The sequence below is a fragment of the Pristiophorus japonicus genome, chromosome 6 (assembly GCF_044704955.1).
Source record: "Pristiophorus japonicus isolate sPriJap1 chromosome 6, sPriJap1.hap1, whole genome shotgun sequence".
In the NCBI taxonomy this organism is placed as follows: domain Eukaryota; kingdom Metazoa; phylum Chordata; class Chondrichthyes; family Pristiophoridae; genus Pristiophorus; species Pristiophorus japonicus.
Genome location: NC_091982.1, coordinates 53,206,596 through 53,232,869, shown reverse-complemented (window position 1 = coordinate 53,232,869; position 26,274 = coordinate 53,206,596). Strand labels below are relative to the sequence as shown.

Below are 26,274 nucleotides of genomic sequence, written 5' to 3'. Positions count from 1 at the left end.
AGTATGTTGTCATTTCTCCCCATTCAAATAATATTCCCTTTTACTGTTTTTTTTCCCAAGGTGGATGACCTCACATTTTCCGACATTGTATTCCAGCTGCCAAACCTTAGCCCATTCGCTTAACCTATCCAAATCTCTTTGCAGCCTCTCTGTGTCCTCTACACAACCCGCTTTCCCACTAATCTTTATGTCATCTGCAAATTTTGTTACACTGCACTCTGTCCCCTCTTCCAGGTCATCTATGTATATTGTAAACAGTTGTGGTACTAGCACCAATCCCTGTAGCACACCACTAACCATCGATTTCCAACCCGAAAAGGACCCATTTATCCCGACTCTCTGCTTTCTGTTTGCCAGCCAATTCTCTATCCATGCTAATACATTTCCTCTGACTCCGCGTACCTTTATCTTCTGCAGTAACCTTTTGTGTGGCACCTTATCAAATGCCTTTTGGAAATCTAAATACACCACATCCATCGGTACACCTCTATCCACCATGCTCGTTATATCCTCAAAGAATTCCAGTAAATTAGTTAAACATGATTTCCCCTTCATGAATCCATGTTGCGACTGCTTGATTGCACTATTCCTATCTAGATGTCCCGCTATTTCTTCCTTAATGATAGCTTCAAGCATTTTCCCCACTACAGATGTTAAACTAACCTGCCTTTTGTCTGCCCCCTTTTTTAAACAGAGGCGTTACATTAGCTGCTTTCCAATCCACTGGTACCTCCCCAGAGTCCAGAGAATTTTGGTAGATTATAACGAATGCTTCTGCTATAACTTCCGCCATCTCTTTTAATACCCTGGGATGCATTTCATCCGGACCAGGGGACTTGTCTACCTTGAGTCCCATTAGCCTATCCAGCACTACCCCACCTAGTGACAGTGATTATCTCAAGGTCCTCACTTCCCACATTCCCGTGACCAGCAATTTTTGGCATGGTTTTTGTGTCTTCCACTGTGAAGACCGAAGCAAAATAATTGTTTAAGGTCTCAGCCATTTCCACATTTCCCATTACTAAATCCCCCTTCTCATCTTCTAAGGGACCAACATTTACTTTCGTCACTCTTTTCCGTTTTATATATCGGTAAAAGCTTTTACTATCTGTTTTTATGTTTTGCGCAAGTTTACTTTCGTAATCTATCTTTCCTTTCTTTATTGCTTTCTTCGTCATTCTTTGCTGTTAGTTGAATGATTATCTGACAGGAAGTGAGGTTGAAGGATTTTGGGGGTAAATTTAGGCAGCGGTGATTAACTAGTTACAGAGCATTTGTGGTACATTTGCTGAACAGATGGAAAGGATATTAAAACAGAAAATGCTGGAAATACTCATCGGGTTGGGCAGCATCGGTGGAGAGAGAAATGGAGTTAACGTTTCAGGTCAATGGAAAGGATATGTTGACAGCATTGAATATTTTGTCAGATTAACCTGGCATGAATCATTTTCCTTTCGAATATTGGACTGGGTTGGGTAATGGGATCTTGATAATGTACTGGGGCATTGGAGGAAATGGGTGCAATGTTCTTATTGAATGTGACAACTGGCATTATCATACATGGCACAAGAAGTGGTACAACCACCAAAACTCAAAAGTAGCATTCCTGTTACTGTCTAACAGCCTATAATTGTAGTGAATGTTCCAACATGTTATACGCTGAAATATCGAATCCTGACTGACGCAAAGCACTCAGCTGTGCTTCATGTGTCCATCAGCTCTTGGGATCCAACTCCAGCATAAAATGCATGGGGTTACTTATAACCATTTCCATATTTGCCACCATAAAATATGTGATTTTCTTTTACACAGTGGAGCCACCATTAGTAGCCACAATGGAGGGGCTTCCCTCCCCAACCCGTGGATAATGGCCACGCCTTCTGTTCATCTGCCAAAGCTTCATAACTCCTTGGCCATTTACAAATGCCTTCTAATTAGTTCAATGACCTCGTGCAATTTTCTCTCTTTTGTGAAAGACATAGTGGGCTGGATTTCCGGCTTTTGAGATTTCGGGGCGGCAATGGCGGTGGGGCAGTCCTGATATTGCCCTGCAAAAAGTCTGTGCCCTCATCTGCAAAATTCAGCAAAAAATTAGGTTCCATGATCAGGGGCGCAAAATAAGGCGTTACACGAGGAAGTTTTTGCGCCCCAGCCGAAAATCGTGGCATTAAAAACATTTTGTAGATTTAAGGAACTTCATTGGTGCTCAGTGCCCTGCAACATAACGTTGTATAATGTATGGTTTTATTTTGGGGGCAGGAGTTTTTGTTACCCAGTTGCAATAAACTTTATAATTCATCCTTTGCCATTGGTATCTCGTGTATCATTCCAACGTTCACCGGAGGTGTGCCTTTATGGGGGCACATAACGTGTCCAGTATTAGCTCCATTCCTCAGTTTCCTCCATTTAGGAGCTGGTCCATTACGAGCTGGCGACGTGCGACTCTTAGTCCGGCAGCATCGCCATGCTGCCTCCCCCGTGGATGGTGTGGCTATCCAATGGGAGCCTCACCAGACTCCTCTTCGTCGTCCTCCTTCTCCTGAGGTGGGCCTGCAATCCCCACTGGCAATGCCCCTCATGAGGCCAAGCTGTGCAACATGCAGCACACCACAATGAATTCAGAAGCCCATTAAGGGTATTGAAGGCTGCCTCCAGAGCGGTCCAGGCATGGGTCTGACTGTAGGAGATGGCATATCTCTGTCAGCACTTCTTTTTGGAAGCACTGCCTTCTCAAACACTGCTCCTCAGAGAGCTGGCGGTATGAGCGTTGGTGCCTGTAAACCAGTGGGGTGTAAGCCCTTCTCCCCGGACGTCTTCGGCCTCTCCTCATCCATGGGCCGACATGCCCAAGAGCCCTTTTTCTAGCTTGACGCTGCCTGGAAATAGCATGGAGGCTGATACGCTGTTGAACTAGTAATGCCCCCATTAAGTCCTCTCTCTGAAGTTGTCAGGTTACTGTAATGGCAGATAAAAGTGTCGTTTGCAAGTCGGAGCTTCACGCAACGTGCTATGCGCAACCGTTGCAGTCAATGTGACCTGTGACGTAGGAGCCTCATCCCTCCATTTAAATATGCAGCCAATGCCACCTGATGCACCCTGGGAATGCCTGGTTTTTCAGGGCGTTAAATGAGGCGTTAGGGTTGAATTTTGCATCCGGGCTGGTAGTGGAGTGTCGCACGACAATGGACGTTGTGATCTCAGTGAAAATAGAGGGCGGGGCGGTAAATCTTTGCGCCACCACAAACCATGAGCCGAATTTGACGACCGGCGGTAAAAGCTGGCAGGCGTCTAGCTTTTACCGCCGGTCGTCAAATTCGGCTCATGGTTTGCGGTGGCGCAAAGCCTGACCGAGAAGCACTGTTTACCGCCCCGTCGGGGCGCTAACTGAGGCGCAAGCGAGCCAAAAATCTGGCCCAATGTATCAAAAATGTTGGAAGTATAAAGCAGCTCCACCATCATCTGGAAAGAGAATAGATAGACGAATATTTGCGGTTGAGCTCCTTTGTTACAACTAAAAAAGGAAAGCAGCTGAGCTCCCTCATAGGTCCACCCAGAACAAGCAGGACAGAGAGAACAATAGCAACTTGGCACATGTTAGCAATGACACATACTAGGTCAGTGTATGCAGAGATTCGCTTCAAATGAATAAACTGCAAGATCGGGCTGTCTGGAGAAAAGCACATAGCAATTGTTTTTTTTAAACGTTATAGTATAATAGCTAATTGAAAATAAATGGATATACTTATTATAGAATTCTTTATTAATCCCTTGTTAACCTAGGAATGTTTGCCAAAATCGTGGAGAAGTACAATTTTGCAAAAGAGGAACACGCTTGTGATACAAGAAGTTGAAGAAGAGGATTTGGGGAATTACACCTGTGAATTGAAGTACAAGAACAAGCTAGTGAGAAGAACAACTGAATTAAGGATTACAGGTGAGGGAGTTGATGTTGTTTATGAAATGAAGTGGAACTAATTTTCCGCACTTGAAATTTGACCCAACAGTGAAAAAGGTATTGTGTCTTCTATTCATATCAAAACTGAAAATCGCCCCTTTTGTTTATTCTCACTAAACAGTGGACACATTGGATGAAAGCTAACCAGAATGGGTTCTGTTCTTATAAAGTGACAGTTTGAACAATAATATGAATGGCATTTGCCCATGGAACATTCAGAACATTAATCATTAATGGAGGAAGCATTGGTGCTGATAATATTCAACGTACTGCTTTATTTTTTTGTCATATTGATATCGCAGAAAATATTGTTTATCATTTTTGTCATTAGAAGTATTCGGTCCAACTATGGAACAGAAGACATTCCATCTGTTCACAATGTGTACAACATTTTGCGATGGGAATCGTTAAAGTTGCAGCACAGAAGGAGACAATTTGACTCAGCATTCCTACTGGGATTGGCTCTTCAACTGGACCAATCTAATCTCTCTTTCCTACAAGTCCCCATTTTTGTTTCCATGGGCAAGACCCTCCACTTTTTTTACATGCTTAACGCCCAATTAACGCCCATTTTACCGCTGAAGTGACGTATAACGCCCATATATTGTCCATTTTGGCACAAAATGAAAACTGATGGGCTTTTTTAGGAGACTTATCGCGAGCGTTTTTTTTCCCCAATGTGCTTAACGCCAGGAAAAAATATTACCGTCTGCCCACTTTTTGGGGGAGGAATCAGCCGAATGGGCGAAATTAACGGCCATAATATCGCCCAGCGTTACTTTCTGCACAGAATTAACGCCGAGATTCAATATGAACACCCGTCCACTATTTCTTGTTGTAAAGAGCATATTTACCCAAACTAGCGGCCATGGCGATGTCAATTTCACCACCTCGCACACATATTCCCCAGAATATCGCTCGCTCAAAAAACTGCCCACAAAAATTGGAACTAACCGGATCGAACACCAACGGTGTGGCTGACATTTGTTAAATCCCACTCTTACGTGAGGAGCTGATATCGGAAAGATTTGCCTGAAAGAGCACTGATGTGAGTGTCCACGCTGACACACTGCTGTGTGTGTGCAGCTCAGACATCAATGGTGCCCATCACCTTGGTGCATGTTAAAGTTTATGTTGATTGATGTTAAGTTGTATTTAAACCTTTCATGTTAAGGAATCACCAGTGTATAATGGTCCAGCTATCTGAGACAATGCGCAACAAGGTTATGTTCAATAACAAAAGTTTAATACCAACATTGGTCTGAAATCATATGTATCACAGCCAATAACACCCAACCCCTACCCACACCCGACTTTTTCCACCATTGACATAAATCACATGTTCAACATGTCTAGCAACACAGAATACAAAGGCAAAGCAGGAGCGTGGTCCCCAGTCCCATAGAAACATAGAAAATAGATGCAGGAGTAGGCCATTTGGCCCTTCGACCCTGCACCGCCATTCAATAAGATCATGGTTGATCATTCCCTCAGTACCCCTTTCTCTCCATATCCCTTGATCTCCTTAGCCTTAAGGGCCATATCTAACTCCCTCTTGAATATATCCAATGAACTGGCATCAACAACTCTCTGTGGCAAGGAATTCCACAGGTTAACAACTCTCTGAGTGAAGAAGTTTCTCCTCATCTCAGTCCTAAATGGCCTACCCCTTAACCTAAGACTATGCCGCCTGGTTCTGGACTTCCTCAACATCGGGAACATTTTTCCCGCATCTAACCTGTCCAGTCCCGTCAGAATCTTATACATTTCTATGAGATCCCCTCTCATCCTTCTAAACTCCAATGAATAAAGGCCCAGTTGATCCAGTCTCTCCTCATATGACAGTCCAGCCATCCCGGGAATCTGTCTGCTGAACCTTCGCTACACTCCCTCAATAGCAAGAATGTCCTTCCTCAGATTAGGAGACCAAAACTGAACACAATATTCCAGGTGAGGCCTCACTAAGGCCCTGTACAACTACAACAAGACCTCCCTGCTCCTATATTCAAATCCCCTAGCTATGAAGGCCAACATACTATTTGCCTTCGTCACCGCCTGCTGTACCTGCATGCCAACTTTCAATGACTGATGAACCATGACACCCAAGTCTCGCTGCACCTCCCCTTTTCCTAATCTGCCGCCATTCAGATAATATTCTGCCTTCGTGTTTTTGCCTCCAAAATGGATAAGCTCACATTTATCCGCATTATACTGCACCTGCCATGAATTTGCCCACTCACCTAACCTGTCCAAGTCACCCTGCAGCCTCTTAGCGCCCTCCTCACAATTCACACCGCAACTCAGTTTAGTGTCATCTGCAAATTTGTAGATATTACACTCAATTCCTTCATCTAAATCAATAATGTATATTGCAAAGAGCTGGGGTCCCAGCACTGAGCCCTGCGGCACTCCACTCGTCACTGCCTGCCATTCTGAAAAGGACCCGTTCAATCCGACTCTCTGCTTCCTGTCTGCCAACCAGTTCTCTATCCACGTCAGTACATTACCCCCAATACCATGTGCTTTGATTTTGCACACCTATCTCTTGTGCGGGACCTTGTCAAAAGCCTTTTGAAAGTCCAAATACACCACATCCACTGGCTCTCCCGTGTCCACTCTGCTAGTTACATCCTCAAAAAATTCCAGAAGATTCATCAAGCATGATTTCCCTTTCATAAATCCATGCTGACTTGGACCGATCCTGTCACTGCTTTCCTAATGCGCTGCTATTTCATCCTTAATGATTGATTCCAACATTTTTCCCACTACTGATGTCAGGCTAACCAGTCTATAATTACCCGTTTTCTCTCTCTCTCCTTTTTTAAAAAGTGGTGTTACATTAGCTACTCTCCAGTCCATAGGAACTGATCCAGAATCGATAGACTGTTGGAAAATGATCACCAATGTATCCACTATTTCTAGGGCCACTTCCTTAAATACGCTGGGATGCAGATTATCAGGCCCCGGGGATTTATCGGCCTTCAATCCCATCAATTTCCCGAACACAATTTCCCACCTAATAAGGATATCCTTCATTTCCTCCTTCTCACTAGACCCAATGTCCCCTAGTACATTCAGAAGGTTATTTGTGTCTTCTTTTGTGAAGACAGAACCAAAGTATTTGTTCAATTGGTCTGCCATTTCTTTGTTCCCCATTATAAATTCACCTGAATCCGACTGCAAGGGGCCTACGCTTGTCTTCACTAATCTTTTTCTCTTCACATATTTATAGAAGCTTTTGTAGTCAGTTTTTATGTTCCCTGCAAGCTTCCTCTCGTACTCTATTTTCCCCCTCTTAATTAAACCCTGGGTCCTCCTCTGTTGAATTCTAAATTTCTCCCAGTCCTCAGGTTTGTTGCTTTTTCCAGCCAATTTATATGCCTCTTCCTTGGATTTAACACTATCCTTAATTTCCCTTGTTATCCACAGTTGAGCCACCTTCCCCGTTTTATTTTTACTCCAGACAGGGATGTACAATTGCTGAAGTTCATCCATGTAATCTTTAAATGTTTGCCATTGCTTATCCACCGTTAACCCTTTAAGTATCTTTTGTCAGTCTATTCTAGTCAATTCACCCCTCATACCTTCGAAGTTACCTTTCCTTAAGTTCAAAACACTAGTTTCCAAATTAACTGTGTCACTCTCCATCTTAATAAAGAATTTTACCATGTTATGGTCACTCTTCCATAAGGGGCCTCGCACAACAAGATTGCTAATTCGTCCCCTCTCATTACACATCACCTAGTCTAGGATAGCCAGCTCTCTAGTTGGTTCCTCAACATATTGGTCGAGAAAACCATCCCTAATACACTCCAGGAAATCCTCCTCCATTGCATTGCTACCAGTTTGGTTAGCCGAATCAATATGTAGATTAAAGTCGCCCATGATAACTGCTGTACCTTTATTGCACTCATCCCTTATTTCTTGGTTGATGCTGTCCCCAACCTCACTACTACTGTTTGCTGGTCTGTACACAACTCCCACTAGCGTTTTCTGCCCTTTGGTATTCCGCAGCTCCACCCATATCGATTTCACATCATCCAGGCTAATGTCCCTCCTTACTATTGCATTAATTTCCTCTTTAACCAGCAACGCCACCCCGCCTCCTTTTCCTCTCTGCCTATCCTTCCGAAATGTTGAATACCCCTGGATGTTGAGTTCCCAGCCTTGGTCACCCTGGAGCCATGTCTCCGTGATGCCAATTACATCATACATTGCAACAAATTGCATACACCCAGGTGTAGATATAACATAGCCATCACCTGTGCACATGCACCTCACTTTCCTTCCCCCCTCTCCTTCTCCCCACCTCTACCCCTTCCCCTCCTCATTCCATGGTGCCTGGCCGAGGAGCTCCTCAGGCGGTGCCTCATTGGTAGGGGTGAAGGCAGATACGTTGGTTGCACGGGTACAGGAGAGGGGTGGTGCGGGGGGTGGAGAGTGCCGAGGAGGCAACATTCTCTGATGCAGAAGCAGGATCTTGGTCTTTGCTCTCATCTGTCGTTTGCAGTGGTGTTGCCGAACCTCGGGGTGGAGTGCCGCGCTCGGGGATCACTGGGAGGTCTGTGGCAACAGTTTCCTGGCTATCGCATCCAGGGACTCCGCCATGCGCAGAATGCACTCGGTCATGGTGGCCAGCTGTCGAGATATGCCCCCCCCAATGCTTCGATGAGCGGGTCACCAATGTCTCGAGTCCTCCTGGACAACTGTACCATCTCTCTGCTGTCATGTCACGCTCGTGGAACAGACCTGCCGCGTCCACGAGGCCTCCACTGGGTCGGCGCCATCCTGGGGACAAGTGGGGTGCCCTGTGGAGAGGTGCTTGGGGCTGGTACCTCCAGAGTGGAGGCGGGAGTGACTGGAGGACCAATAGATGGCCTTGGGGTGGAATGCGTTCTGGAGCGTGGCGATGCAGGTTTTTCGAAGTCTACGCTCTAATTTGCAGAGAACAGACCCAGCGGATTGACGGGCGAGAATCGGAGCTCCTCAGCACCAGATGTAGTAGGATCGCCCGTCGACTCCTGCCCCACGCCTCCACCTTCTGGTCTCTGTGGTCTTGCCTGGGGCTGTGCTGCTGGCTGAGCTGCAAGACACAAATGAGGTTGTTAGAGGAGAAGGGGGTGGTAGGGTGACAAGGTGAGTCCAGCGCTACACACAGCATATGCACGACAAAAGCACCACCGCTCTCAAAATCATCGCAGACATCACATTTCAGGACCGTCAACACATTGTGGATTGCAATGATTTTCATTCGGCCAGCATTATTTCTATGACAATTTTAGAGATCATCTATCATATATGATTGTTCAGTTATGAGTTGGTGTGGCATCTATAGACTTTACATGATGCAATGGTGTAAGCTTTACTCACGTGGCATCACTTCAGGGTCTGCAGATGCATCCGTGGCTGTCTGGGGGTGCTTCCCCACGAGTGCGAGCACTTGCTCCTTCATGTCAGTGATGTCACTGGGGACTGGTGGCCGTCCACCCATTCACCTCTGCACGGACCTCATCGTCGATAGCTTCTGTAAAAGGTGACAGGACAACATGGCATGAGATCATTGCGTGATATCATTGCTAAGTACTGTCACAGAGACTGATACAACACATAACCGACAGATGTAATCATGATTATTATCATTCTTTACCTCATGACATACACCGTTACCACAGGCTTTGAGTAAAACATTCCCAGTAAAAGTGCAAGTCCTCACATCTGCTGATAGTCACTAATGATTGTTACAAATCAAATTATATAAATACATAAGTACATGTAACTCAATGCAATACTTACTCTTGTGGATCCCACAAGGTCGTTCCATCGTTTGCGGCATTGGTAGCCCTCACGCACGCCGACGAGACCACCTCTGCTATCTCGGTCCATATCCTCTGGTAGGCCTTTGAGGTGGGCTTCCCACGCCCTCCTTATGTCAAATCACCCCAGCGTGAGGCATTTGCCTCATCCGAGAACCTCCTGGCTCTTTTGCGGCCTCCAATGTGCTCCACTCCCTCCTCACTGCTCTCTCCAGCATCAGTCTCCACAGCGTGCTGGAATGCCTCCTCCTCTCTCTCTATTATAGGGCAAATTCTGTCAAATATGTGGCTGGTAACAGCTAATTTTTGTTTGCCTACTTGCTGTGAATCTCTAAAGTCTCCTTCCTTCCTCCTAAAGCAGCCACACCACACCCAGCCATGCCTTCAGTCCCTCTGAGCTCCCTCTCTCTCTGACTCCTCTTCTGTGCATGTCATGGTGACCTCCAGAATCGCGGGTATCGAGCATTACCATGCCGTTGCTAAGGATGACCACACTTTACGGCAGAAGGTCAAAAAAATTTAACGCTACCGCCCATTTGCTATCGCGCGCGGTAACGCCCATTTTCAAAAATGTAAACTCGGTGTTTTGAGAATGGGCAAGAAGCTGGTGATCTGAAAACCCTTTTTGATGCCCATGCCGGAAATAACGCCCATTTTGGGGCGATAAGCACAAAAGTGGAGGTTTTAGCCCCATATCATTTTACTTTTCAAAGACTTATTTAATTCAGTTTTAAATGATGATACAGTCTCTCCCTCGATACATTTGTGGTAACTCTTTCCATGTTTTAATAACATGCTGTGTGAAAATAATCCAATTTCCCCCTTCATCCTTCCATTGATCATCCTGAGTTTATGTCTCCTCGTTACCGATTCACTAGCCAATGGAAATGATCTGTGAGCCTCACAAAACTCTTCACAATTTTGAAAACCTCTATTAGGTACCACTTAACCTTTGTGTAGTTTGTGAGCTGGCCCCTGCTTCAATATTGTCCCTTGCCACATTTCTTCCTGGTGACTCTTACTGTGACAATGACATTTAAATACCTCCTCCCCACGGGCATTTTGTATGTGTGAGTAAAGGCCAGCAGACTAAGCAAACTCCACAAAGGTGGAATTCCAAAGATAACTGATGTACATCAGGAGAGGGAACCCTAGCCATTTTTTCTCTGCAATTGTAGCAACCCATCTCTATCCCAGCTGACTTTTAATAATTTATCACAAGCAGTTTGTTGGACCGGAGACGTGCTTGGTTTGTATGGTTCAGTGCATTTATAAATGGACCTAATAGGGGCTTTCAATGCTGCTGGTGTGTTAGTTTTTCTTTTAGGTTATATCTGCATCATAGCAGAAGAACTTTTCTAAGTTTCAGAAAATTTGTTGCAGTTCTGGCTCATGTTCACACCTTCTTCTCCCACTGCAGTGATGGCTATAAACATGGGAATATAAGCAAACATCAGCCTGCCTGTTGCACGATATCTCTTTAAAATGCATCCGAGCATTGACTAACCATCAGAACTTGAAAGGCAGCAAGAATGCACCTTTCCCCAGTGCTCCCATTACATTCTGAGGGAAAGGAAAGTGTCGACAGAAGCCAGTGAGGATGAGTGAAATTACAAAAAGTTACCAGAAGAGCTGACAGTTTAGTTTATTTGTAGATTGTGCGTACTGCATGCGCTTTTAAAAAGTGTTGACTGCAATATGATTTTACAACTTCAAGAAGTTTGCGGAAGCATGCTGTGTTGACCTATGAACTGCCCTCAGTGCTAAATCTGCGTCACTATTAATCATTGCTTCCTTTTAATGCCCCCATTGCTTGTCAGTGAAATCTAATTCAGGGATAATTTAACATCAAACACAATACTGAATGTGATAGACTACAACATGAACAAAGCTTGAGTAACACGCAGCATATGTTTCTAATCCGATCTTAGTCGAGTAATGCAATATTGCTATATAAGAACATAATAACATAAGAAATAGGAGCAGGAGTAGGCCATACAGCCCCTCGAGTCTACTCCGCCATTTAATACAATCATGGCTGATCCGATCATGCACTCAGTTCGACTTCCCTGCCCGCTCCCCATAATCCCTTATTCCCTTATCGGTTAAGAAACTGTCTATCTCTATCTTAAATTTATTCAATGTCCCAGCTTCCACAGCTTTCTGAGGCAGCGAATTCCATAGATTTACAATCCTCTGAGAGAAGAAATTCCTCCTCATCTCAGTTTTAAATGGGCGACCCCTTATTCTAAGATTATGCCCCCTAGTTCTAGTCTCCCCTATCAGTGGAAACATCCTCTCTGCATCCACCTTGTCAAGCCCATTCATAATCTTATACGTTTCGATAAGATCACCTCTCATTCTTCTGAATTCCAATGAATAGAGGCAATTTAAGAGGTAGTAATCTAAAACTATATCAATTGACAGGGACACGAGCTGCATTTTTTTCTATAGGAGGGTGATTAATAAATCTTCCAATATTTATGTTATCACTAGGTAGTGTCAAGCTCTGGAGAACCAGCTTCCTGGCACTTACCTGAAGAAAGCCTTCAACAGTCAGTCAGGTCAAAAAGCAGAGTCTCCAAAGCCCTGCTTTAAATCGTAATTGTGCAATGCAGTGATCAAAACATAACTGAACCATAAATTAATTATATTTTGCTACATTTCTTACGTAGCTTTTTAGGATTTTCTTTTAATACAATTTTCGAAAGAAAATTGGCTTGATGTATTTTTATGAACATAAATGTGGGGGTGGAGGAGATTACAGAGATAGAGGGGTGAGGCTATGGAGGAATTTGAAAACAAGGATGAAAATTTTGAAATTGAGGGTTGCTTAACCGGAAGCAAATGTAAGTCAGCGAGCACGGGGATGATGGGTGAGCGGGACTTGTTACAAGTTAGGACACGGGCAGCCGAGATTTGGATGACCTCAAGTTTATGTATAGTAGAACGAGAGAGCCCAGCCAGCCAGGAGTGCATTGGAATAGTCAAGTCTACAGATAACCAAGGAATGGATGAGGGTTTCAGCAGCAGAAGAGCTGAGGCACGGGCGGAGATTGACGATGTTACGGAGGTAGGAATAGGCGGTCTTATGCTGTGGATACGCAAATGTATGTAAACAGGGTAGAAACATAGAAACATAGAAAATAGGTGCAGGAGTAGGCTATTCGGCCCTTCGAGCCTGCACCACCATTCAATAAGATCATGGCTGATCATTCACCTCAGTACCCCTTTCCTGCTTTCTCTCCATACCCCATGATACCTTTAAGCATAACGGCCATATCTAACTCCCTCTTGAATATATTCAATCAACTGGCATCAACAACTCTCTGCAGCAGGGAATTCCACAGGTTAACAATTCTCTGAGTGAAGAAGTTTCTCCTCATCTCAGTCCTAAATGGCCTACCCCTTATCCTTAGATTCTGTCCCCTGGTTCTGGACTTCCCCAACATTGGGAACATTCATCCCACATCCAACCTGTCCAGTCCCATCAGAAACTTATTTGTTTCTATGAGATCCACTCTTATCCTTCTAAACTCCAGTGTATAAAGGCCCAGTCGATCCAATCTCTCCTCATATGTCAGTCCAGCCATCTCGGGAATCAGTCTGGTGAACCTTCGCTGCACTCCCTCAATAGCAAGAACGGCCTTCCTCTGATTAGGAGACCAAAACTGAACACGATATTCCAGGTGAGATCTCTCCAAGGCCCTGTACAACTGCAGTAAGACCTCCCTGCTCCTATACTCAAATCCCCTAGCTATGAAGGCCAACATACTATTTGCCTTCTTCACGCCTGCCGCATGCCAACTTTCAATGACTGATGCACCATGACACCCAGGTCTCATTGCACCTCCCCTTTTCCTAATCTGTCACCATTCAGATAATATTCTGCTTTTGTGTTTTTGCCCCCAAAATGGATAAATCTGACATGATTTTCCCCACTCGCCTAACCTGTCCAAGTCACCCTGCAGCCTCTTAGCGTCCTCCTCACAGCTCACACCACCACCCAATTTAGTGTCATCTGCAAACTTGGAGATATTACACTCAATTCCTTCATCTAAATCATTGATGTAAATTGTAAAGAGCTGGAGTCCCAGCACTGAGCCCTGCGGCAGCCCACTAGTCACTGCCTGCCATTCTGAAAAGGACCCGTTTATCCCGACGCTCTGCTTCCTGTCTGCCAACCAGTTTTCTATCCATGTCAGTACATTACCCCCAATACCATGTGCTTTGATTTTGCACACCAATCTCTTGTGTGGGACCTTGTCAAAAGCCTTTTGAGAGTCCAAATACACCACATCTACTGGTTCTCCCTTGTCCATTCTACTAGTTACATCCTCAAAAAATTCCAGACGATTTGTCAAGCATGATTTCCCCTTCATAAATCCATGCTGACTTGGACCGATCCTGTCACTGCTTTACAAATGCTCTGTTATTTCATCTTTAATAATTGATTCCAACATTTTCCCCACCACTGACGTCAGGGTAACCAGTCTATAATTACCCGTTTTCTCTCTCCCTCCTTTTTTAAAAAGTGGTGTTACATTTGCTACCCTCCAGTCCATAGGAACTGATCCACAGTTTGCGCAACTCTGGGACAATTTTCTTCAGCATATACACTGCCAAGAGGCTCTATGTGACAAAACTGTCAATGCATTTCCAATAGTTCTGAAGGGAAATGCTTCAGAAGCTTCAAAAATGTGGTTCAGGATCATTCCTGCTACTCCGCAACAGTATTGTTAGCAGCAAAAATAACCTCATTTGGCAGTGAAAGTTAAGTTTGCTTCAGATATTTGCTTTGTTTTGATTATGCATAAAGCCGTGGAAACTATAGCACAATCTCTAATCAGTGTCAGCCGTGGCTCAGTTGATAGCACTATTGCTGAAAGTTGTGGGTTCAAGTCCCACTCCAGAGAGTTGAGCACAAAAATCTAGGCTCCCAGTGCAGTACTGTTAGATGAGATATTACACTGCTCTCTCAGGTGGACGTAAAAGATCCCATGGCAATATTTCAAAGCATAGCAAGACCAGTTAGCCCCGTTATAAATAAAGAAATTAAGGGAAGTTCTTTAAAATAGGACTCTAAATGCTGTTACAAGTTTTTGCTCACAGAGGAAGGTCCCATTGATCTCAGAATAGGTTGACCATGACACTTTTACAGCTATTTAATGTTATGGCCATAATAGAAAAGTTCGGAGGTCACGTGGGCTTGTGATTTTAAAGCATATGTGATCTTGTACTGTAATATAGTTCCACCTAGTGGACTATTGCTCCACCGAGTAGACTACTGTGGTAATGCAGCCATTGCTGTAAATGCAATAAAGACATCAGATGACAGATCACCTGACACGTTCCCGTGTTGAAACCATCTTGTGAAGTCTGGGTGCTTGTGATGTCGTAAGGAATATACCACTTTGGCGATGAAGGTTAGGTTTTCTGGATTCCCTAGCTGAAATTTTGTTGGTGGATGATTCCAGCCAGACAACAGAGAGATTGGAGAGTTCCTTTGTTTGCAGAGCAGCTAAAAATCCACTGTAAGTTACAAGCACATTTGGCTGAACTGCCAGAGTCCAGATGGCCGTGCCTATGGGAATAATAGGGTGCATGGGTAACTTCACTCGCGACCGTGAGACTTTCGGAGCATATGTGGAGCAACTAGAAATGTTTTTCACTGCGAATAGTATCATCAAAGTCCCCGATGAAGAAAACCGTAACAGTAACCGGGTGATATTGGAAAGAAAGCAGGTGAGTACATTGTAGCATTAAAGAAGCTATCCATTCACTGACATTTTGGAAACTTTCAGGACCGAGCATTGCGTGACCATTTTGTTTATGAGATGAAAACTGAAGCGATCAGCAGAAATGTATTGACAACTCCTAACTTGACTTTAGCTTGTCTACAGCTATGTCGATAGACATTGCCGACCAATATTCTCGAGAATTTCGTACCATTTCCAGTCATCAGACAACCGAGGTGAATCGCCTGCAGGTTAAAAGTAAAAGACAGTTGGGCCCCAAGGTCTCAGCAACTGGCCAAAATAACAGAGCATTGAAGTCATGGTATTGGTGCCAGGGACACACATTGCTTAAAGTTGTCCATATGTGAAGGCAGAGTGTTTCTTCTGCAGGAAAACTGGGCATCTTGCGAAGGTATGCCGATTGAAGAGTAAACCAACTTTCAAGGCGAAAAGTAGAAATCCCCAGAGACTACATAGCATGGAAGAAAAGCAACAGGATGAAGGGATACACGTCATCAGGAGCACGAGGGTATCTAACACCGATTCGAAAAGTATCGTCATCCAAGTAGATGTTGCAGGAACCAAGATACCCATGGAAATCGACACTGGTGTATTTGTGAGCGTAGTACCGGAATCACTATATCTCGACAAATTGCGTGATTTACCATTGGAGAAATCCAAGGTAGAGCTGCAAGGCTACTCAGGAGAGCAAATTCCTGAGGTAGGTCATATCACCATATCGGTGAAATACAAGGATCAATTTCAGAGCTTGCCTCTCTTAGTGGTGGCAGGAGACAAGCCTGGCTTACTAGGTAGAAATTGATTGGGATAGATTTATATAATTGGGCTACACCCATTGTTGTTGTACCTAAGTCAGATGGTAAGGTAAGATTGTGTGGGGATTATAAAGTAACCGTAAACCAGGTTCTAGCGGGTAATCTCCCCAATACAGTGCCAAATAATAGATTTGTTCACAATGCTGACATGTGGTCAGATCTTAAAGTTAAATCTTACAAATGCCTACTTATAACTTGAACTAGATGAGGAGTCCAAGTCATGCTTGACAATAACTATTCATCTAGGCCTATATCAATTTAATAGGCTACCATTTGGAGTGTCTTCCACCCCGCTATATTCCAAGGGTGATGAACCAGATTTTGCAAGGTATTGAAGGGATAGTATGTCATTTAGATGACATACTCATTTCAGCATCAAACAGGCAAATCCATAATAACATATTGAATGAAGTGCTCAAACAGCTAGAGAAGCACATAGTACGAGTTATTTCAAAACTCAGTGGAGTACTTAGGGCACAGAGTAGACAAAGATGGTTTACATCCAATTAAGGGAAAGTTGGATGCATTTAGAATTGCACCTACTCCCAAGAATGTCACTGAACTTCGATCATTTTTGGGTCTTTTGAACTATTATGGGAAGCTCCTACCAAATTTGGCTACAGTGTTACATCCACTGAATGAACTATTGAAAAAACAGGTTCATTGGAAATGATCAGAAAAATGCGAGGTAGTATTCAAGGACTGTAAAAGCCAACTGGTGGAGAGTACCTTGTTAGCTCACTATGACGTATCTCAGGAGATCCAGCTAGCATGTGACACCTCTCCGTATGGAGTTGGGGCAGTGATCTCTCAGGTACTACATAGTGGGGAGGAGGGACCAATTGCTTTTGCTTCACGCACTCTTAGTGCCAATGAGCGTAATTATGCGCAAATTGAAAGGGAAGCTTTGTCATTAATTTTTGGGGTTAAGTAGTTCCACAAATACCTGTATAGTCGTACGTTTACCATTGTTATGGACCATAAGCCCCTGTCAGCAATCCTCCATCCAAAGTCCCCAGTTCCAACCTTAGCTGAAGCCTGAATGCAGAGAGAGGCTTTGATTTTGTTAGCATATACATATGATATTGAATACAGATGATCAGATGATCACAGTAATGCTGATGCTATGTCTAGATTGCCTTCTCTATCACGTTACACCTAATAAGAGAGAGAAGTGTGAAATTGAATCAGAAGGTGAGAGTGAAGAACCATCACTGTAATGGTTACCAGGAAGAGTGGTGAAGATATGTGGTCCTCGTATATATTTGGTCAAGATGTTTGATCATGGACAGGTTAGGTTTGTTCACGTTGATCATATTTTACCCACAGACATGGAAGGAGTTGAAAGTTGGAATGATTCGATTATTTCTGACTCGTCAGATAGTCTTATTACAAGAACAATACCAGTAGCATATCCTACATCAAATATAATAGAAACAAGTCCAAGAGAAAGTCAGAATATAAGTCTGAGTCTGAGTCAGGCAGAAAAACAGTCTGACGTTGTAGAGAATTCAAATACAAATCCCTTGGAGGAAAACTTTCCTCAGGATCAGCCTAGAATGAGTCTAAGCTCGACACCATGTTTGGAAGGTTCTGTTCGAGAGTGAAGGTATCCTCTTCAAAACTGAAAATCAGTGGTTAAGTTTGATTGTAAATATTGCAAAATAAGTCCATATCTTTTGTTATGTATTACATGCACACTATACATGATGATTGTTGTTATAATTACTTCTTCATTAAGGAGGGAGAAGTGTAATATAGTTCCACCTAGTGGACTACTGTGGTAATGCAGCCATTGCTGTAAATGTAAAAAAGACATCAGGTGACAGGAATATATCACATGTACGTTTTGCAGTTAATTTGGATAGAAATAAAATGGAATAATGCAAGAAGTTTGTGTGCAATGCTTTTCAGGAGCAAAATTGGAGGCAAGGATTAGCATCCATTCATCTTATGCTTTGCATCCATTTTTTGGCCACAATTTGATCCAAAATGACTTTTGGTTATTTTTCTGCAGTCTGTCAACTTGCCCACATTAACATTACAAAACCAGGAGCAGTCAACCAAACAAACTCTATCTGTTGGATTTCTGATCACGCAACAGAGGCTAGCTCATTCCCCACTACATTAGTGCGACATGTGCACAGTTTTCTGTATTGCTTTTCTCACCCTGAATTAAGAGATCTCGGGGATGAAATATGACTTGGTGGTGAGAGAGATGCAAAAAGAGCATTATCGCATCGGACGCCTGCTATACGTCCCATCCAATGTTCAGTTCCACTGACCTCATAATAACGGGTGTCAGATGTTGTAATTTTCTTACAATGCCACAGTGACTATGCTCCAAAAGTACTTTATTGGCTGTAAAGCGCTTGGGGCGTCCGGTGATCGTGAAAGGCGCTATATAAATGCAAGTCTTTCTTTTTTTTTGTGCCTCTGCCCAAGTCAGTTTTCACCCCCACAGTATTTAAAAATACAGCTGCCTGAAGCCAGTCTTTAAATCACACTGTGTAAGTTGTCATATAAAATAAAGAGATATATTACAGATTTTTTTTAATGTTTCTTTGACCCTGAGCAGGAACAGATTTCAAAATCTATTAAATTATATGACAGTCATCTTGCAATGTTTATGTTTGGCAAACGGAAATATTTACGGAAACATATTGTACAAAATACTGTCCGAGAAGTGTAAAAATGCCATGTAATTTTACATTTTGTGTTTGTGTCTTTAAATTAGCAGCTGTTCTCCAGCCCTACAGTTCTCCTGCACCTCCATAACTGTACATTTCTTGACTCTAGCCTGTTATACATCTCTCCTCCCTTTGCCACAGCATTGGCGGCATACCGCCATCTATGCCCTATGCTCTGGAATTCCCTCCTTAAACCTCTCCACTTTTCCAAATCCCTCTCCTTCCTTTAAGATCCGTCTTAAAACCCATCTCTTTCACCAAGCTTTTGGTCACCAAGTTTCTAACATCACCTTTGTCATGTATCCTACATGGTTACTGCTAGTACTATTACAAGGTGTGCCACCAGAGGGCCCACAGTGGGAGACTTGTAGGTTACCTGTACAGGTGTGCCTGGCCTAGTATAAAAGGCAGGCCACCATGTGTGATCCTCACTCTGGAGTTATCAATACAGGACTAAGGTCACTACAGTTCAAGTACAACACATTGTTTCGTGGAGTGATTATCAGAGCATCTAAAGGCATAACAACCTTCTTTGGCTTACTGTTCCATTTTTGTCTGATTAAACATCTGTGAAGCGCTTTTTGTCCGTTAGAGGTGCTATATAAATGCAAGTTGTTGTTGATATGGGCTGCACTGTGGGACATGCAGCATGGTGAACTGGATGAAATTATTAGCCATGTCTTAGTAGGATCCACAGTTATTTCCTAGTTTGTTACGTTACTCTTTAAGCTTTGAAGCATTTATTTTCTCATTACATCACACTGAGCTCTCTAATGTTAAAACCTGGCTATTGGTACCTCAATAACTCAAGTCATTCAAGTTCTTTATGGTGACCTATAGTGTTATGAATTTGAATCCTAATTAATTTTTTCTTTTAAAATTGCTTGTGTTGTTAGATGACTTTAGACGCTCCACTTTGAAGAGAGAGACTGTTTTTTGACTTCCTCCAGTGGAATTTGCATTTTATTCAAGAAACAGTAGAGAAGATATTGCTTGATTAGTGCCTCCATCCTGGCTGAAAAAGCTTCAGAATATATTTGAGAAATACATGGTTGCACTTTGGCTAAATTTAGTACGCTTGTTAGACTAAAGTATAATTCTGGTCAATTACTTTTGGTCAAAATTGTCATATTTGCTTGCCAAAATCTCTTCAGTGTTGAAATGTCTTGCTTCAAGCTGTTCTTGAACCAGTATCTTGGATCTCAATTTACAATGACGTTATAAATACATGCTTTTGTTAAGACTATTATATCTCACTGTGCGTCTTTTGAGGAATTGTGAGTTTAACTGCCTGTAGCCAACTTAAACTTTCTTTCCTTTTGCCATGAGCTTGTGTGATTGTTTGTCGTGATTTTACTTGTTGTTTTAATGGGCCATTTCTTTCCCTTCAATTGCTGGAAAAGTTTTCGGTACCTCTGGCTTGCAAAAAGTAGGCTTCTTAAAGGGAGTTGGAGTTTTATTTTTGCAAAGTCTTATTTTTGTCACTTACTAGTTACATTAATTTGCATTTTCCATGGTGCATTAATTGGTGTATATGTCCCATGTTTTGCATTGCATGGCTTTAGTAAAGACTCCTTTCCTGCAACTGTCTCGTCATCAGCTACAATTTTACTTTGAGAAAGCCAAGTTCCCACAATGGGAACTCCTTTAGAAGGAGTTCCATGAGCACTGCATCTCTTTCATCTGGAGGGAGGAGAGCATGCCGGGAGATCTTAGAGATGCAATGATTGTGACCATCTTTAAAAAAGGGGACAATTCCGACTGTGGCAACTACAGAGGAATCTCCTTGCTATCAACCACTGGGAAAGCTGTCGCTAGAGTCCTCCTCAACCGTCTTCTCCCCATGGCTGAGGAGCTCCTCCAGAAGTCTCAGTACGGATTTCGTCCCCTCCAGGGCACAACGGACATGATTTTTGCAGCGCGACAGATGCAGGAAAAATGCAGGGAACAGCGCCAGCCCTTATACATGGCCTTCTTCGACCTTACAAAGGCCTTTGACACTGTCAACCGCGAGGGTCTATAGAGCGTTCTCCTCCATTTCAGATGCCCCCAAATGTACATCACCATCCTCTGCCTGCTCCACGACGACATGCAGGCCGTGATCCTTACCAACGGATCCATCACAGACCCAATTCACGTCCAGACCGGGGTCAAGCAGGGCTGTGTCATCGCCCCCAACCCTCTTCTCAATCTTCTTCGCTGCCATGCTCCACCTCACAGTTGATAAGATCCCCGCTGGAGTGGGACTAAACCACAGAACCAGTGGGAAGCTGTTCAACCTTTGCCGTCTCCAGGCCAGGTCCAAAACCACTCCAACCTCTGTCATCGAACTACAGTACGCGGACGATGCCTGCGTCTGTGGACACACAGAGGCTGAACTCCAGGACATAGTCGATGTATTTACTTAGGCATATGAAAGCATGGGCCTTACTCTAAACATTAGTAAGACAAAGGTCCTCCATCAGCCTGTCCTCGCTACACAGCACTGCCCCCCAAACATCAAGATCCACAGCCTGACCCTGGACAACATGGACCACTTCCCCTATCTCGGGAGCCTCCTATCAACAAGAGCAGGCATCGACAACGAGATCCAACACCACCTCCAGTGCGCCAGTGCAGCCTTCAGCCAACTGAGGAAAAGAGTGTTTGAAGACTAGTCCCTCAAAACTGTCACCAAGCTCATGGTCTACAGGGCCGTAGTAATATCTGCCCTCCTGTATGGCTTAGAAACATGGACCATGTACAGTAGATGCCTCAATTTGCTGGAGAAATGCCACCAGTGATGTCTCCGCAAGATCCTGCAAATTCCCTGGGAGGACAGACGCACAAACGTTAATGTCCTCGTCCAAGCCAACATCCCCAGCATTGAAGCATTGACCACACTTGATTAGCTCCACTGGGCAGGACACCTAGTTCGCATGCCAGACACGAGACTCCCAAAGCAAGCGCTCTACTCGGAACTCGTCCACGGCAAACGAACCAAAGGCGGGCAGAGGAAACATTACAAGGACACCGTCAAAGCCTCCCTGATAAAGTGCGACATCCCCACTAACGCCTAGGAGTCCCTGGCCCATAGACCGCCCTAAGTGGAGGAAGTGCATTCGGGAGGGCGCTGAGCTCCTTGAGTATCATTGTCGAGAGCATGCAGAAATCAAGCGCATGCAGCGGAAAGAGCGTGCGGCAAACCAGGCTCCCCACCCACCCTTTCCCTCAACGGCTATCTGTCCCACCTGTGACAGAGACTGTGATTCTCGTATTGGACTGTACAACCACCTAAGAACTCAAGCAAGTCTTCCTCGATTCCAAGGGACTGTCTATGATGATGATAATTTGAATGAGGAAGATTAATTTATGCAAGAACAAAGACAGGATCAAATGTACCTGAGGCTTTTCATACACATTCATCCTTTTCCAAGATGCTGGATTGACTGACCACCCTGGACATCGAAGAGGAGTGGTTGTCACAGAGCTATGAGATCTGCTCCAGTTCAACAACAGGGATGGCACTTCCCATAGCTGAGAAGGTCATCCCAAGCCACGGTGGGGGATAAATGTCAGATTATCCAGTCAATTGCTCATAGCTGCATTAAGAAAATGGCAGATCCCATGTTTGCAAAAGGGGAACATTTGCATCACTCTCCTTGTAGAAACACAACATGAACCTGACCGGGAACAGGTCTTGCCTTGGGCTCTATTTGTGATCTAGTTTTTAAAACCAGTCCTGAGTAATTTGAGGCATGACATGTGTTAAGTGTAGCATGCCTGGGATGAAAGGAAGTGGCTTTGGACCTATAGGTCCCAAAACTCTCCAGCACTGGGGTTTTCATCAGGTAATTTGCAGATCTGTTGTTGACTAATTGATAGAGATCGATTGCTATGATTAGTCAACAACTCCATTATCGCTGCTGATTGGAGCACTGGCCCACGTGATCCCAGATAAGCTATGCACACGTTGCGTTCCTGGGATCCGAGGGCCACTATGCTGCCCTCTACTCCGTAACATCTGAAAGCAACTTCACGGAGGTGGGTTCCCAAGCAGGTAAGTGCACTTTCCTATCAGATGCTACCAGCATAATCCTTAGTAACGCTGCCAACCAAAAACTCCGGGCCATTTAGAAAAAGTCTCTGAAATAAACTGCGCAACATGTAATTCCCTGCAGATGAAATGTAAATGTCACATTAATGATAGCTATATTGGTTCCCATAAGGTGTTTGCCTTTACCCTGTAAGGGCTACCTTGATGGGAAGAACCAATGTGGCGGCCAAGTATTGTGCAGTGGTGGCTTCCTGAGAAGGGGTGGCTGTAATAGAGCACCCCTAGTGGTCTACTGTGGTAATGCAACTCCTGATGTATAATAATAAAGTCATGTGACAAGGTCACATGATGACAGCTCCCAGTAAGAGCCATCTTGTGTAATGTGTGTGTTAGTGATGTCGTAAAGAATATATGACATTGGCTATGTACCATCTGAGGCTGCAGTGGCTTCCTCTGCTTGCCCAATACCTGATACTACTTCAGCTTGGATGGAGTACCCCTGGAGGAAGCTGCCTCTCCTGTCCCCCTTCCTCCTCCCATGTCAATGCCATTTCGCATTCCTGCAGGATGACCTCGGATTTGCACAGAAACAGAGTAGTGTGAAGGCCAATGTCCTGTTCCCCTCAAACCCCAAGATATGCAGTCTGGCTCTCGTACTGTGAAGCCCAAGGTCGTGATAGCCACAGCTGCAGCATTCACGAGAGAAACTGTTTCTGGGCTTTGGCCTTCTGTCCTGGCGAGTCCCCCGCAGATGGCTGCGGGATAGCCTCACACTTCACGGTGCATTACAATTGTGTACATCCATCACGTGTACGACAGTAAGCAAACAGTAATACCATCTAAGCCAGGAAATTATGGATGGTAATATTCAAGGTAGATCCTTAACATGCTCAGCCAGCATTCCTCTCTCTGCTATTTTAATAGAGGCATTAACCCACTTAAAATAAATGAGTTAACACCTGCTTTAAAGTAGCAGATTGAGGAATATCATACTAATGTGTTTGAAGATAGCATAGTGATTATGTTACTGGACTAGTAATCCAAAGATTTGGACAAATGATCTGGACACGTAGGTTCAAATCCCACCACGTTAGCTATGGAATTAAATTCAATTAAGTAAATTACTCTGGAATAAAAAGCTCTGGGGAGAAATTCTGTTGCGGCGTTAATCTAGGCGGAGCGATACTTTTAGCGCCTTGCAAAATGTTTGTTCCTCCCGCAAAGAGATTCGTCAGAATCGGACGATAAATCAGCCGTTATACACCAGAGCTGGGGGGGCGATAACGAAAGTTTGGTCGGTCCATTTTGTGGGCCCATTGAGCATGCGCGGAACTCCGAATCAGATCCCGGGAAAAGCTGATTCTTAAAGGCACGGCATATTAATGAACCCATTAAAGTTTTCAAAATCACTTGTTTTCAACCTGTACTGTCATGTGTGTCTGCCGCTGTAAACTCGGAGGCTCACGCACCGTGCTGTGTGTAAACGTTGCACTGACTGTGATCTCCGAGGGAAGCGTTTCCTCATCCCTTTAAGTAGCCACCAGTTAACGACTCTACAAGCCTGCACCCACTGTTTTTCCAGACGTTGTTATTGCCGGGCGCTCAATGAGGCGCACACACTGAATTTACCGACCGGGATGCAAGCATCATGATCGCACTGATTGTCAGCAGCCAGGCGCTAATGGTTTGCGCCACCGGTGAGACTCTCATGAATTTTCCAATGGAGCACTAAAAGCTGCGTGCCTGGTCGCTAAGCTCTAACGCTCCCACTAACGCCCCCTCTGGGTGCTAACTGAGACGTTAGACAACTGAAAATCCAGCTCCTAGTGTCAGTAATGGTGGCCATGGAACTTCCGGAATGTCGAAAAAACCCAACTGGTTCACCAGTATCCGTCAGGGAAGGAAATCTTCCGTCCTTACCCGGTCTGGCCTATATGTGAAATCAGACCCACAGCGATGTGGTTGCCTCGTAACTGTCCTCTACGATTCAAGAAAGTGGCTCACCACTACCTTCTCAAGGGCAATTAGGGATGGGCAATAAATGCCGACCTTGCCAGCGATGCCTACAACCAATGAACAAATAAAAAAAAAAACATTCATCCATTAATACCACCCATTGTCATGACTAGGTTTTGGTGCTTTAAAAATATAGAAAATAGGAGTAGTAGTAGGCCATTCAGCTCTTTGAGCCTGCACCACCATTCAATATGATCATGGCTGATCCTCTACCTCAACACCATATTCCCGCTTTTTCCCCATACCCCTTGATGCTTTAGACCAACAATTTCATAAATATGCACTTTGAAATAGCTCGATACATTTTTTAGTTTGCGTACTAAATCTAATCATGCAAGAATAAATATGCCGTACAGTAACAATATTGTCCAATAAATAACAGACATCCCCTTATTTACGAATTTGGCAGACTACCAGAAGCGCTGAACGTGAGCCAACTTGATTCCCATTATAGGTACAAGTACTCCGTGTGCATTGCTGTCATAATTCCCATTAATTAACAAGCAAGATCTTCTAAATGGGCTATTTTTCACTAATGCTTTTAACTCGTCTGTAAACCTGCCGCTGTCGGTCTTACTTGAATGACTTGTGCAACAGGATGTGAAGCACAACAGGAACAGGCCCCTACTGCTTGTCATTGAGTTAGACTAACGAAATGGAAGGGGATATTTAGCGAGAGAGATACCCAGTTCATTCCTGAGAAAGGTGGGCCTGTTGGAGCTACTTTTGTGACCTTTGCCCACAATCTACTGCCCCCCACCCCTCCCCCGAAACACCCATTTCACAGGCACAAAGGTTAGGGATACAGTCTAATTTGAAGACTTCTTTCAATTTCCTAATTAACAGTAAATGTAAATAAAACATTCTACTTGAAGCACTTTGAGATTTTTATCTCAGACAGGTTCGGGTGTCATATAAATGCATTTTCTTTTTTTACTAATAACAGGAATATACTGAATATTTCACCGTTTGCCATTCTATATTTTATTTATACAAATTGAAGGAAATTGATGCTTTATAAGAGTATTTTTTTTAAATCTGGAAATTTCTAAATCTCCTGGTAACCACTACTTGTCATAGGAGATAGTTGATGTGAGTAGTGCAAGGCATATTTTAAGAAGTGGCTCATGGTTCGGGATTGCTTGTAGACTGCCTAGGCAACATGCATTTATGTTCATATCAGCCGTGGC

At 43.9% G+C, this 26,274-nt stretch overlaps 1 protein-coding gene across 1 annotated transcript in view; it reads left to right on the top strand.

Annotated features, from left to right (window-relative positions):
• The window catches only part of il1rapl2 (interleukin 1 receptor accessory protein-like 2), a 704,017-nt gene that overhangs the window by 145,862 nt on the left and 531,881 nt on the right, over nt 1-26,274 (top strand). The window contains exon 5 of the mRNA XM_070883960.1: nt 3,781-3,934. Within this exon, the coding sequence (XP_070740061.1) occupies nt 3,781-3,934 (154 nt within the window). The remainder of the gene's footprint in view (nt 1-3,780; nt 3,935-26,274) is intronic.